At 50.4% G+C, this 13,498-nt stretch overlaps 1 protein-coding gene across 1 annotated transcript in view; it reads right to left on the bottom strand.

Moving 5' to 3' along the window:
- LOC102453736 (alpha-2-macroglobulin-like) overlaps positions 1–13,498 on the bottom strand; it is a 64,299-nt gene that overhangs the window by 28,297 nt on the left and 22,504 nt on the right. Inside the window, exons 7-16 of the mRNA XM_075902371.1 lie at positions 9,070–9,154; positions 6,860–6,983; positions 6,016–6,130; positions 5,711–5,820; positions 5,168–5,329; positions 4,579–4,806; positions 3,626–3,689; positions 1,422–1,564; positions 695–844; positions 14–184 (exon numbers count right to left, since the gene is read on the bottom strand). Of these exons, the coding sequence (XP_075758486.1) occupies positions 14–184; positions 695–844; positions 1,422–1,564; positions 3,626–3,689; positions 4,579–4,806; positions 5,168–5,329; positions 5,711–5,820; positions 6,016–6,130; positions 6,860–6,983; positions 9,070–9,154 (1,352 nt within the window). The remainder of the gene's footprint in view (positions 1–13; positions 185–694; positions 845–1,421; positions 1,565–3,625; positions 3,690–4,578; positions 4,807–5,167; positions 5,330–5,710; positions 5,821–6,015; positions 6,131–6,859; positions 6,984–9,069; positions 9,155–13,498) is intronic.

The raw sequence follows: 13,498 nt of genomic DNA, 5'->3' as shown, positions 1-13,498 counted from the left end.
GCCTGGCGCTCACCTTGAGAATGTGGAAGGCATCCCCTTCCCCGTCAGGAGAAACGGGCGTGTAGATGAATCCGTTTAAAATGACATTGCTGAGACTCACACAAGGGTTTTCGTCTTCCTCCTCCACATGGTGCCCCCTGTAATCATAGCCCCTGATGTCCTTCACCGGGAGTAAATCGTACACCTGCGGGGACACGACTCGATGGCAGTGGCCACAGGCCCAATAATGACAAACCAGCATACGCCACCCTACTGTCCGGTGAGGAAATTCTAAACCAACAGCAATTTCAGACACTACCTAGTGATCACAGACAACTTTACACGAACACACCCACGTGTGCAAGCCCAGTGCCCAAGGGTGACCCTACAATAATAAACCCTACAGTCACAGAGCAGCATGCTCGCTGCTGCCTTTTCCATAATAACCAAGGGCGGCCCTGTGGCGCCACAATAATAAATCAGGACGTGTGGTTGTGTCCTCACACCAGGCCCCAGAACTAAACACCATGGGGTGCAGCAACAGTTTTCACAAGTGCCCGACATAGATCAACCCGCAGTGCAGACCCTGTGCTGACAAGGGGCACCCCAGTACCAGACAGACTGCGCTGCCCTCAGCCTCACACGTGATTCTCTGCACTCTCCAGACACCACCGGCTCTTGTGCCCCTTGATCACCGGACCAGGCTGGGACTTACAGAGCTGGGCGACAGCTCGGCTTCAGGCTTCATGAGGAGAACGCTCTTGTCCACAGCTCGGACGGCGCACAGGGAGCCCGGGGAGGCTCTGACCTGTAGGTGAGCATCAGAGGCTGGGAGGCCCTCGACTGGTGAGAAATGCAAGTCGACCTGCAATGCCAGGAAAAGTCTTAGAGGAGATATTTCTCCAGATACCTTCACACACTGCCCCACAGCACAACCCAGACCTGGAACTGCCTCACACAGCCCTGCCCGTGCCCCTCAGACCTGCCCTGCAGCCCCCTGCTATTCCAGCCACGGGCTCCCCTCACAGCCCTGCCAGTGCCCCTCAGTCCTGCCCTGCAGCCCCCTGCTATTCCAGCCACGGGCTCCCCTCACAGCCCTGCCCGTGCCCCTCAGACCTGCCCTGCAGCCCCCTGCTATTCCAGCCACAGGCTCCCCTCACAGCCCTGCCAGTGCCCCTCACTCCTGATGAATACAATTCAAAGATGACGAGCAGCTCCCCCTATATGTTAGTTCTGCTTGCACCTTCCATAATTTTGCCCATGCAAATTAGTCCTGAAGTGCATTCATCTCTCATATTTAGTTGCTGATCCTTGGTCAGGGCCTGACAGGCTCATGGAGCTAGTGAACGTTTCCTGAGTTTCCTGTTTAGTTTGCCATTCTAGGTTCTACAGACGGGCCATGGTCCATGGGGTGAGTGTGAGTCGCAGATCAGGATGCTCACCTTATTGGCAAAGCAGTTTTCAATCTTGAAATCTTCTGAGTTGGCGACAACTTCCCCGCTGGGTAACGTGGTGTATACAAGTACCCGGGCCAGGGGTGCGATCTCGGGCCCCACGGGGACCCTCAGCTCAAATACCTGGACAACTGGCAAACAGAGAGCCAAGGGGATTAGCTACAGAGAATGAGCTCCAAAATCACACACTTCCCTAGGCTCCCTCATCACGGCTGCAACATCTGCCACCCTGAAAGGTGATTTAAAGGAGAGTAAAAATTTTGGTGCGTAGCTGAGGCCCTTGACTCCTACTACAGACACCTGTGGTGGGATATGCAGGCAAGGTAGATTTAGTGGAAAATCCAGCGACAGTCTGGCACTGTCCTCCTGACACGGAGGATCTCTCTGCCCATGCGAATGAAGGCAAGGAGAGGAGCTCATGCCGTGCAGTGACTCGGTGTGGAGGGTTGTGCCCACAGGGCTGTAGAGCGGGTAGGATTCCACACTCCTCTGCTCTTCCCAGTGGAATTTGCCCAGCTAGCCCGAATGAAAGTGGGAATCTCTTGACGCTGCCATTAAGGAAATTAAATCAGTAGGGGGACTGTGTGGATGTCACTGGGAGAGAGCCCATGAATAATGAGAAAAGAAGAAAATAGAGAAAGGATAGATCTACACTAGACACCATTTAGCAACATGGCTTTGCCAACATGTGTGACGTAGTGGGTGTGTTCACTCTGGGATTGCATTCACCGTTTGTCTTGTGGGGTTATACGTGATCCTCTTGTCCTATGCTGCTCTGTAGTGACACTCTGTGTGTGCGTGCCTCTGTTTCCCCAGGCCCAGCAGCACTGTGTGCATGAGGAGGGCGAGGCTGGGCATGACTCACTGGGGAAATAGGTTCAGTCTTCCAGATGACCAGATGACAGCAGATAACATCTTGGGCTTGGAAGCAGGACTATGTAGGAGGCGGGGCTGCCTGGGGCCAGTGAGCAGTGGCAATGAGTGTGAGTCAGTCTCAGCTGGGCTAGGAGGAGTGAGGAGGCTGAGAGCAGGAAAAGGGGGTGAGGGATCCAGGAGCCCCTTTCCCCTAAGAGGAATAAAGCTGTCTGCTCTGGATACCTGCACTAACATCGATTCCGTGCGACGCTGTATCCCTGAGGACCAATAAAACCTTTTAGTCTACCTGCTGGATGAGAGTCACATCTGGCTGTGGATGAGGGTGTAGGGTTGGGGACCCCCTGACATCATCATACCAGCTATGTCTAGACTGCAAGCCTCTTTCGAAGGAGACTTTTTCGAAAGATACTTTTGAAAAAGCCTCTTTCGAAAAATAGCATCTAGACTACAACCAGTACTTTCGAAAAAGCAAGCCACTTTTTTGAAAGAGAGCACCCAGACAGTCTGGATGCTCTCTTTGGAAAAAGCACAGTTTGCATGCATTTTAGAAAAAAGGTGTTCTTCCTCATAAAACAAGGTTTTCCGCGGTCGAAAAAACTGCCGCATTCTTTCAATTTACTTTCAAAAGAACGCGGCAGCAGTCTAGATGCAGGAGAAGTTTTGTTGAAAAAAGGCCACTTTTGTTTGAAAAAACCCCCCCTGTAGTCTAGACACACCCGCCATGTGGCTAAAAATGAGAAGTGTAAGCCGTCTACCAACAAAGCAAACACCACTTGTGGGGTGAGAGTTTTTTGTTGGCAAAAGTCATGTCACTAAAAGGCAGTGCAGTGTAGGCATATCCTAAAAGAAAGCAAAGAGGAGAGAAGGGGGCTGTTTCCTGCACTTCTTTCTGACACAGCGGCTCACTATACCAGCACAGACAGTGAACGGGGTGGCACAAGCTCACAATAAGAACAGGCTGATATTTTTCAGGTGCATTTTTTCTGTGGTGAAAAGTGCCGACTGAGGGAGACCAAAGCATTTCACACATTTAGGTTAAATTCACCAAATTATTTTGGACAGAAACAAAATTAGAACGAATGAGAAGGTTTGTTTCAGCACTTCCTAAACAAAAGGTTCAATTTTTCAATGAAACTGAAGAGCTGTTTTGAAATTTCCCTTCAATTCTATTTACAAAAGAGATTAAAGCAACTCTAAAGAAAAGTGAAATGATTCAGTTGCCCCCAAACAATTGGGTTTTTTTGGGGGCGGGAGGGACGGGGGCTTCTGTTCAGCCAGTGACCAGGCAACTCCTTTATTCACACGGCTCTACTCACGTTCCCCATCCCCCACAGGATGCTCCTTGGTGCCTGCCCTCACGATGCCTCCCTTGGCCATCACCTGCCGGTAAGAAGAAAACCTCCTGTCACAGGGACCTGGTGGGGGATGAGAGCAGGATGCTCACAGGGAAGGCTGGGCTGGGGCTGAGGGTCTGTACTGATCCCCCAGAGTCTCACAGAGTCCCAGACCCAGACGGGACTTTACTGGGACCTGGACCAAGTCAGAAGTTCTCTCTCCCAGCAGAGGCCGTTCACTCCCTGGGCAATTCTGCATTTCCCTGCGTGGCTTTTACACGTAACTGTCAAGTCAAGTGAACCTGCCCTAAGGGTAGTTTGGTGACATGGGACATATATGGATGTCTGGCCTCCAGTGCTGTGTCCTGTGTCAGGAGGTAAAGGTCTCTGGGGGTCTGGGCGTTGTGTCCTGTGTCAGGAGGTAAAGGTCCCTGGGGGTCTGGGTGCTGTGTCCTGTGTCAGGAGGTAAAGGTCGCTGGGGGTCTGGGCGCTGTGTCCTGTGTCAGGAGGTAAAGGTCCCTGGGGGTCTGGGCGCTGTGTCCTGTGTCAGGAGGTAAAGGTCCCTGGGGGTCTGGGCGCTGTGTCCTGTGTCAGGAGGTAAAGGTCCCTGGGGGTCTGGGCGCTGTGTCCTGTGTCAGGAGGTAAAGGTCCCTGGGGGTCTGGGCGCTGTGTCCTGTGTCAGGAGGTAAAGGTCCCTGGGGGTCTGGGCGCTGTGTCCTGTGTCAGGAGGTAAAGGTCCCTGGGGGTCTGGGCGCTGTGTCCTGTGTCAGGAGGTAAAGGTCCCTGGGGGTCTGGGCACTGTGTCCTGTGTCAGGAGGTAAAGGTCTCTGGGGGTCTGGGCGCTGTGTCCTGTGTCCAAGAGGTAAAGGTCTCCGGGGGTCTGGGTTCTGCGTCCTGTGTCCAAGAGGTAAAGGTCTCTGGGGGTCTGGGCTTACCAAGTAGTAGAAGACGATTTCCTTCTGTTCCTGCACGGCCTCTGGTTTCAGGATATAGTGCACCCGGACTCCCACACTGGAGCCGCAGCTAAAAGTCTGAGGCACGGGCTCGATTTTGAGAAAGCTCTGACTCGGGGAGTAAAAGCGCATCACTGAGTGATGGGCACTACCGTACTCGGGGGTGACCCAGTTGCTGTCGTAACAGTTCAGTTCCGATTTATGCGTTGCCTGACAAAGAAGAACATTTCCACATCAGATCAAAGAGTGGGTAACACGTCTCCTCCCATTTCAGAAGGAAGTGGCCATGCTCTCAACACAGCCTTGGCAGATTCTCCAAGGCACAGCGCGTTGATCTGCATTTCTCATGGTGCCATGGGGCGAGAGCCGGAGAACCAGAGGGAGAGTGACAGAGCGTGTGCTAACCAGAGAGATCCAGGCATAGAGAGGAGGAGACTGAAATTCCCAGCCAACCAGACAACCTTTGTTTTATCTCCTGACGAACACAGAGATCAGTAAACCCGAGGACGCTCCCTGGGAGCTGAGTCAGTGACACCTCCCACCCCCTAGGTCCCTGGATTCAGCCACTTACCGCAATCTGAATAGAGGTGTCTGTGAAGTTGACAGTGTCTATGGAAAACCAGACTTGGCCCTTTTCATTCGTCGTGTAGTTGGCTTTATATTTGTTTCCCCCCATGGAAATCTGGATTCTTTCGTTGGCGATTGGAGCATCAGTCCCATCCACCAGCTTCACCTAAAGGAGTGAATCCAATCACCATTGCTTACAGCTCCCTACTGGAGCCAATGTCCTACTGGCCCGCTGCCCACGGTCTCGCCCTGTGGGGGGAGAGGGAATGTGGGGAGGACTGTGCCGGCTCACATCAGTGAGTCTTCTTGACTCACCCTTTGTTTCACTCATTTTCTCATCAATGAGTCTACTTGTCTCTGACAGCGCCAAGGGGTCAGACAAGGGTGCTGCCATCCCCACTAATGGCAAGGATATTGCAGCATGTGCAGAGGCAGGGAGACATGGCTCCAGTCCCCATGGTTTGTCCCTGTCACGTGGCAAGGTCCCATTCTCACAGACAAGCACACCCACGTATTGTAACTGCCTGGGCTCTCAGAGGTTCCCTACCTGCCCGAAGAAGGGGATCCCCGGCCGGTAATGAGAGTCCACCTGCTCAAAGCTGATTTTGCTCATGGTACCTGTGATCTCACTGGAGTCTGTCCCAGTTAGCTCCACCCCTGCAAGGAAACATGGCAATGAGGGGCCTGAACCAGTGTACTGACCTTCCAGATGCTTCCATTCGCCCCTCCTCCACCATCTCCACCACCCGCCTCATGTTGTCCAGTTGTGCCTGGGCCCTTCAGTGCCGGCTTGCAACACCCATTGCTACTGCAGAGCAAACCCACAGTGCCACAGGTCAGCACGAGGCATACCTGTACCCTCTTCTGTGATCTTGCCTTCCACCTCAATTTTCATCTCGTAACCGTTTCGCTTGAGCTGGAATATTTTAGTCTTCACCACACTGGAGACACAGCCTTGACTGTCCGCCTGAGAGAGAGACCAAAGAGGGAATCACCCTGCAAATCCCTGTTCAATTCAGGTCTGCGGGAACACGATCAGATAGCCCAGCACCCCAGAGGTTTGCCAGCTGCTTGGTTTGCCCTAATCCCAGCCTCTTATTGGCTTGGTCCAGCCCGACTCCTTCTTTTCCCTTCCCTCTATCTGTGTCTAATGCAGCTCTATTTTCTCTCTGTCACTTTCTTCTCCTTCATATTCTTCTTTTCCCTCTCTATTGCTCTACCACATTCTCTCTACCTTCTTCCCCGGTCTCTCTCTTTCTTCCTCCCCTTGGTTTTTTTCCTCTCTTCCACTCCCCCTCTCTCTTCAAGATCCTATAGTTCCCTCTTGATTTCTCCTCTGCTCTGCTCCCACTTTCTTCCCCATCTCAATCCCATGCAGATCCAAACCCCCTCAGAGTCCTCTCTTTCCCAGCTAGAAGAAACACACAGCATGTGGTGAATCCTGACGTAACTGATGTCAAGAGGCATTCTTCCATTGATTTCAATGGGGCCAGGATTTCACCTGAGGGGTTTCTCTTCAGAATTCATGTCCCTAAGCCTAGGCCTCACCTCCTCCAGACCAGTACATCTCTCCTGTGAGAAAGAGCTCACCACAGAGCACAGAATGGCAGCTGAGGTCTAACAGCCCCTTTGACAGACGTGGATCACTCTCCCCAAGACAGTCACCTTCTGTTTAGGGCTTGGGTCTTGGACTCACCTTCCCGATGAATTCCTCACACACAGCCTCGCCTTCTCTTCCATAGCAGTCTGACCTGGCCTGAGAAAACCTCCGGCACACACGGACATTCACGAGGCCGGGGACAGGGGGCCCATAGGTGTATCTGTAACCAAAGCAGGGTCAAAGAGATACAAGGTGCTTAGACAGGGATACAGAATCAGGCAGAAGAGACCTTTGGGGCCCTTTATGCCATTAGCCCTGAGGACTCCGTGGCTGGTTTTCTAATGTCTATTCTCTGGAGCGCTGTCTAGTCTTGGTTCTCAGTTACTCAAGTGACAGGGCTCCAGTTATATGGGGGGACATGATTCCATTCCCCAGCAGGCCTGACCCATTAGGGCATGTTGCCTGATAGTCAGGGTCTTCTTCCCTCAATCACATGAGTTTTCCTTCTTCCAGCTCCCTCCCATTTAGCCAAACCTTTCTGGTATGAGAAAGCCCAGACCTGCTGTGATGAATGGGAGGGGTTCTGCACTTTCCTAAACATCCTAGTCATACAGTTAACTAAATTGCCTGTAAGGGGTTAAAAGCATAGACAGTAGGTCCTAGGGTGTATCTACACAGCACCCATACCTCGAAATAAGCTATGCAATTTGTACTATGCAAATTAAGTAGCTTATTTTGAGGTTATTTTCAAAATAGCTTAATTTGAAATTTGATGCTGTCTAAGCAATGCCAAATTTCAAAATAAAGCACTATTTAACCCTTATGGAATGAGGGTTACAGGGCTGCCAGAATAGTACGCCCATTATTTCAAAATAACAGGCACATTTAAAGATGTGGAATTGCTTTATCAGGATACTTCCAGCATCCTGAAATTGCCCTGCTGTCTAGATGTAGCCCTAGAGAGTTTGCAGAAATGCTAGAGAAGCAGAAACTGAGTTGGTAGGAAGCCAAGAGAGCTAATGAAAACAGAGTGTGGGTTTTGGAATTAGAAGCAGTGATTTTCCTGTTCTAGTCTTTGTATGACCAGAGCAGAGCTGGAAAACATGAACTGAGCCAGGGAGCAGGGCATGGAGAATTCAGCAACATCCATGCCTAGGGAAGGATTAAACCTTGGAACAAGATATGTGAATAGAACAGGCAATGTTTAGTCAGATGCAATCAGGTTATTTTCTTTATTTGGGGGTTTGTTGGATGTCTCTGTGGTGAGCACAAGTAACTATTCCCTTGCACCATAACTTTCTAAACTGAATCCTAGGAAAGCAATTCTCTGTGTTTTAATCTTTCTTTTTTCAGTTGCTCTGTAACAAGTGGCAACCAAGTAAAGTGTCACCAAGTGTTTTTTCTTTGTTTTGTTAATAAAAATTGCCTTTTTAAGATCACGATCTGATTCCCGTGTCCTAGAAGGCAGGAGATTCGGTGTGCACATGCCTGAGACTGAAAAACCAGCTATTAAGAACAATGACAGTTTTTTTTCAAGCTCTTTCCAGAGGAAGGGTGAAAGAACTTGGGGATACCCCATGGGTTGACATTCCCAAATTCATCCTCCTGGGTTCACAAAGGGGGATTTGCATTGGGTGGTGGCAGCGATACTAATCCAAGGCCAGGGAATTGGTGACCTTCAGGAGTTTTTAAACAGAAGCCTTTAGTGGCAGGATATTTTAAAGATTCTTGTGGGCCCCACTGTTCTGCATTCAAAGTGCCAGAGCGGGTATCAGCCCTGGCACCTGAGGACAGGGTTCCAAGCACAGTGTCCTCAGAGCAGCTGGTGACTCACTAGCACTGCAGAGAGAGGACTTATCATCTCCTGCCACTGTTACATGAGACCCACCCAGATCACGTCTTCAGCGCCAGGCATCTCTTCACCCCAAAGCATGAGACACATTGGAGTGTGTTCAGAGGAATATGGAAAGGAGTGGAGGGAGGGGCTTGTGAGGAGGAAAGGAAGGTGATAAATCTGGTGAGTCTGCTCATGGGCTGGAATGATGTTAAGAAAAAAAACCTTCCTTACAGAGAGCTGTGTGAGGCTGACACTTCATTTCCTGGGGCAGGGGGAGGAGCCCCATCTCTTGGGGTGTTTGAAGCCAGCGCTGTGGGCAGACTAGAGATCAGGGAACAATCCTGCCCATGGGCTGGAGATGGAGTAAAAGTGACCCAAGGGGCCTCCTCCAGCTCTGGTTTCCGGGCTGGTAGTGGGAAGGCAATGGTGGGGGAGCAGAAAGAAGAGCAACTCAAGCCCCGCAACTCACAGGCCACAGACAGCTACTTTCAGCTCCTCATCCTGGATGGTGATTTTCTTGGGCATCCTCACCGACACCTCGAACTTGGGCAGCACTGAGGGGGAGAGAAGGGCCAGATGCTGAGCCGAGCGGAGGGAGCACACTCACATCACAGTCACTTCCCCACTGAGTGACAGACCCAGCCTGTCTCCCTGGCCCCCTATGCATGGGCCAGATCCTCAGCCATCAGTGCAGCTGTGCCAATTTACACCAGCTGGCAAGAGACTTTGGAACCACAGAGAAAGCAGAGTAATCCCTGCTCCCCTCCCCTTTGTTCCACTTGCCCAACCCCAGCCACTGGGCTGCCATTGCTTTAGCAGCTGTATTCTAAACCAATTGCTGGGCAAGTGATACCTTGTGTGGACTCAGCTCCCTGGAACAACTTCATCACTCGCCAGATTTAAAGGGCCACATTTATTGTGTGCTCTGGCTATTGTGCTGCTCCAAGGAAGCAAAGTAGACATAAGCCCAGTTACTTTGCATCCCTGGACGGATATGAAGCAAATGGAACGCACCAGTGAATCAGCCCACAAGAGTTGAGCCATTTAAAACTTATCCTGAATGGAAAGAGTCAGATAAAAGCTGTTTCTTAGCACAGTAAAAGCAAATATTGTTTCCTGATGGCTGAGCCCATGGATGGCATGCCCCTCCTGGCTGGGCATGGCAATGTCAAGGGTCAGCGCCAAAATGAATTTCCTCAGAAGTTTTGAACTAGCTGAATAAGACGGTAATAGTGCGAGTGCGTGAGAAAGAGCAAGCTTAATAAGAACTGCTGCAGCTATAAGGCTCAGGGAAAAACCAGCATAGCTTAGAGTAGCACATGCAGAGGCACCCCAAGCAAGGAGATGACTGTCTGTTCAGAGCCAGGTCACAACGTGTGAGATCAGCCCAGTCTAAGCACAGGCTGGTCAGCATGCCCACATTGCCATGCTGACTGGTGTTTGGAGCTCTGCAGGTTCGCCCTACATGCGCACGAATAGGGCTTCAAAAGCCCTTCAGTTGTGATGCCATATGGTGCCTATGTCACAGTTTCTAGCACAGACCCCCAGATGCAGTGGTTTCTGGGAAGTTGAGCGGGTTGCTGCGGATTATGTAGCACTGGGAAGAAGGATCCAAGAATTTGAAGCGCAAGTGGGGTTCTCGTCCATCCTCCCTGTTGAAGGGAAAGGACTGGGCAGGGATCGTCGAATTGAGGACGTAAATGCGGGGTTGCGCAGGTGGTGTCGCAGAGAGGACTTTGGTTTCTTCGACCATGGGACTCTGTTCCGGGCACAAGGATTGTTAGGAAGAGATGGGATCCACCTAACGAAGAGAGGAAGGAGCATCTTCGCGGGCAGGCTTGCGAACCTAGTGAGGAGGGCTTTAAACTAGGTTCGTCGGGGGACGGTGACCAAAACCCTGAGGGGAGTGGGAAAGTCAGATACCGGGAAGAAATGCATAGAGCAAGGAGCGAGAAAGGAGGACCCCAGTTTCGAATGGAGAAGATAGTGCAATCAACTGGTTACCTGAAGTGTTTGTACACTAATGCGAGAAGCCTGGGCAACAAGCAGGAAGAACTGGAGGCCCTGGCCCAGACCAAGAAATATGATTTAATTGGGATAACAGAGACTTGGTGGGACGACTCGCATGACTGGAGCGCTGTCGTGGAAGGGTATAGATTGTTCAGGAAGAATAGGCAGGGGAGAAAAGGAGGAGGAGTTGCACTATATGTAAGAGAGCACTATGATTGCTCTGAACTCCAGTATAAAGAGGGAGAAAAGCTTGTTGAAAGTCTATGGGTCAGGTTTAAAGGAGCAAACAGCAGTGATGTTGTGGTTGGTGTCTGCTACAGGCCACCGAACCAGGTGGATGAGGTAGATGAGGCTTTCTTCGGACAACTGAGCGAAGCTTCCAGATCGCAGGCCCTGGTTCTCATGGGGGACTTTAATCACCCTGACATCTGTTGGGAAACCAATACGGCAGTACACAGGCAATCCAGGAAGTTTTTGGAGAATGTTGGGGATAACTTCTTGGTACAAGTGCTGAAGGATCCGACCAGGGGCCGTGCACAGCTTGACCTTCTCCTCACAAACAGGGAGGAACTAATAGGGGACGTAGAGGTGGGTGACAACCTGGGAAGCAGTGATCATGAGATGGTAGATTTCAGGATCCTGACCAAAGGAAGGAAAGAGAGTAGTAAAATACACACCTTGGACTTCAAAAAAGCAGATTTTGACTCCCTCAGAGATCTGATGGAAACAATCCCCTGGGATGTTAACATGAAGGGGAAAGGAGTCCAGGACAGCTGGCAGTATTTTAAAGAAGCCTTATTGAAGGCACAGAAAGAAACCATCCCGACACGTAGCAAGAGAGGCAAACCTGGTAGGAGACCGGATTGGCTTACAGGGGAAATCCTTGGTGTACTTAAGCACAAAAAGGAAGCTTACAGAAAGTGGAAACTTGGACAAATGACTAGGGAGGAGTTTAAATGTATAGTTCGAGAATTCCGGGGGGTTATCAGGAAGGCGAAAGCGCAAATGGAGTTGCGACTGGCTAAGGATGTGAAGGATAACAAGAAAGGTTTCTACAGGCATGTCAACAAGAAGAAGGTGATCAGAGAGGGTGTGCAGTCCCTAATGGATGAAGGAGGTAACCTAGTGACAGAGGATGTGGGGAAAGCTGAAGTACTCAATGCTTTCTTTGCCTCTGTATTCACGGACAAGGTCGGCTCCTGGACTTCTGTGCTAAGCGACGCAAGATGGGAAGATGGACAGCCCTTGGTGGGTAAAGAACAGGTTAGGAACTATTTAGAAAAACTAAACGTACACAAATCCATGGGTCCAGACTTAATGCACCCAAGGGTACTGAAGGAGTTGGCAAATGTCATTGAGGAGCCTTTGGCCATTATCTTTGAAAAGTCGTGGAGATCGGGCGAAATCCCGGATGATTGGAAAAAGGCAAATGTAGTGCCCATCTTCAAAAAAGGGAAGAAGGACGATCCAGGGAACTATAGGCCGGTCAGTCTTACCTCGGTTCCTGGAAAAATCATGGAAGGGATCCTAAAGGAATCCATTTTGAGACACTTGAATGAGAGGAAAGTGATCAGGAATAGTCAGCATGGATTCACAAAGGGCAAGTCGTGCCTGACCAATCTGATTAGCTTCTATGATGAGGTAACTGGCTCAGTGGACATGGGAAAGTCAGTGGATGTTATATACCTTGACTTTAGCAAGGCTTTTGATACGGTCTCCCACAATATTCTTGCCAGCAAGTTAAGGGAATGTGGATTGGATAAATGGACGGTAAGATGGATAGAAAGATGGCTAGAAGGCCGGGCCCAGCGGGTAGTGATCAACGGTTCGATGTCAGGATGGCGGTCGGTTTCTAGTGGAGTGCCCCAAGGTTCGGTTCTAGGACCGGTTTTGTTCAATATCTTTATTAATGACCTGGATGAGGGGATAGATTGCACCCTCAGCAAGTTTGCAGATGACACTAAGCTAGGGGGAGAAGTAGATACGCTTAAGGGCAGAGATAGGGTCCAGAGTGACTTAGACAAATTGGAGGATTGGGCCACTAGAAATCTCATGAGATTCAACAAAGACAAGTGTAGAGTCCTGCACTTGGGACGGAAGAATCCCAAGCATAGTTACAGGCTGGGGACCAACCAGTTAAGTAGTAGTTCTGCAGAAAAGGACCTGGGGGTTACAGTGGATGAGAAGCTGGATATGAGTCAACAGTGTGCCCTTGTAGCCAAGAAGGCTAATGGCATATTAGGATGCATTAAGAGGAGCATTGCCAGCAGATCCAGAGATGTCATTATTCCCCTTTATTCGGCTTTGGTGAGGCCACATCTGGAGTATTGTGTCCAGTTCTGGGCCCCCCACTACAAAAAGGATGCGGACGCATTGGAGAGGGTCCAGCGGAGGGCAACCAAAATGATTAGGGGTCTGGAGCATATGACCTACGAGGAGAGGCTGAGGGACTTGGGTCTGTTTAGTCTGCAGAAGCGAAGAGTGAGGGGGGACTTGATAGCAGCCTTCAAGTTCCTGAAGGGAGGTTCCAAAGAGGATGGAGAGAGGCTGTTCTCAGTAGTGACAGATGGCAGAACAAGGAGCAATGGTCTCAAGTTGGGAGAGGTCCAGATTGGATATTAGGAAAAACTATTTTACTAGGAGGGTAGTGAAGCATTGGAATGGGTTACCTAGGGAAGTAGTGGAGTCTCCATCCCTAGAGGTGTTTAAGTCTCGGCTTGACAAAGCCCTGGCCGGGTTGATTTAGATGGGATTGGTCCTGCCTAGAGCGGAGGGCTGGACTTGACGACCTTCTGAGGTCTCTTCCAGTTCTATGATTCTATGATAAGGGGATGGTTGGATGAAATAACATGATCTTGGTAACTAATTGACCATTCATTATCAGTTGG

Source organism: Pelodiscus sinensis, chromosome 1 (assembly GCF_049634645.1).
Source record: "Pelodiscus sinensis isolate JC-2024 chromosome 1, ASM4963464v1, whole genome shotgun sequence".
NCBI classification, from domain to species: domain Eukaryota; kingdom Metazoa; phylum Chordata; order Testudines; family Trionychidae; genus Pelodiscus; species Pelodiscus sinensis.
This window is presented reverse-complemented; position numbering and strand designations above follow the sequence as displayed.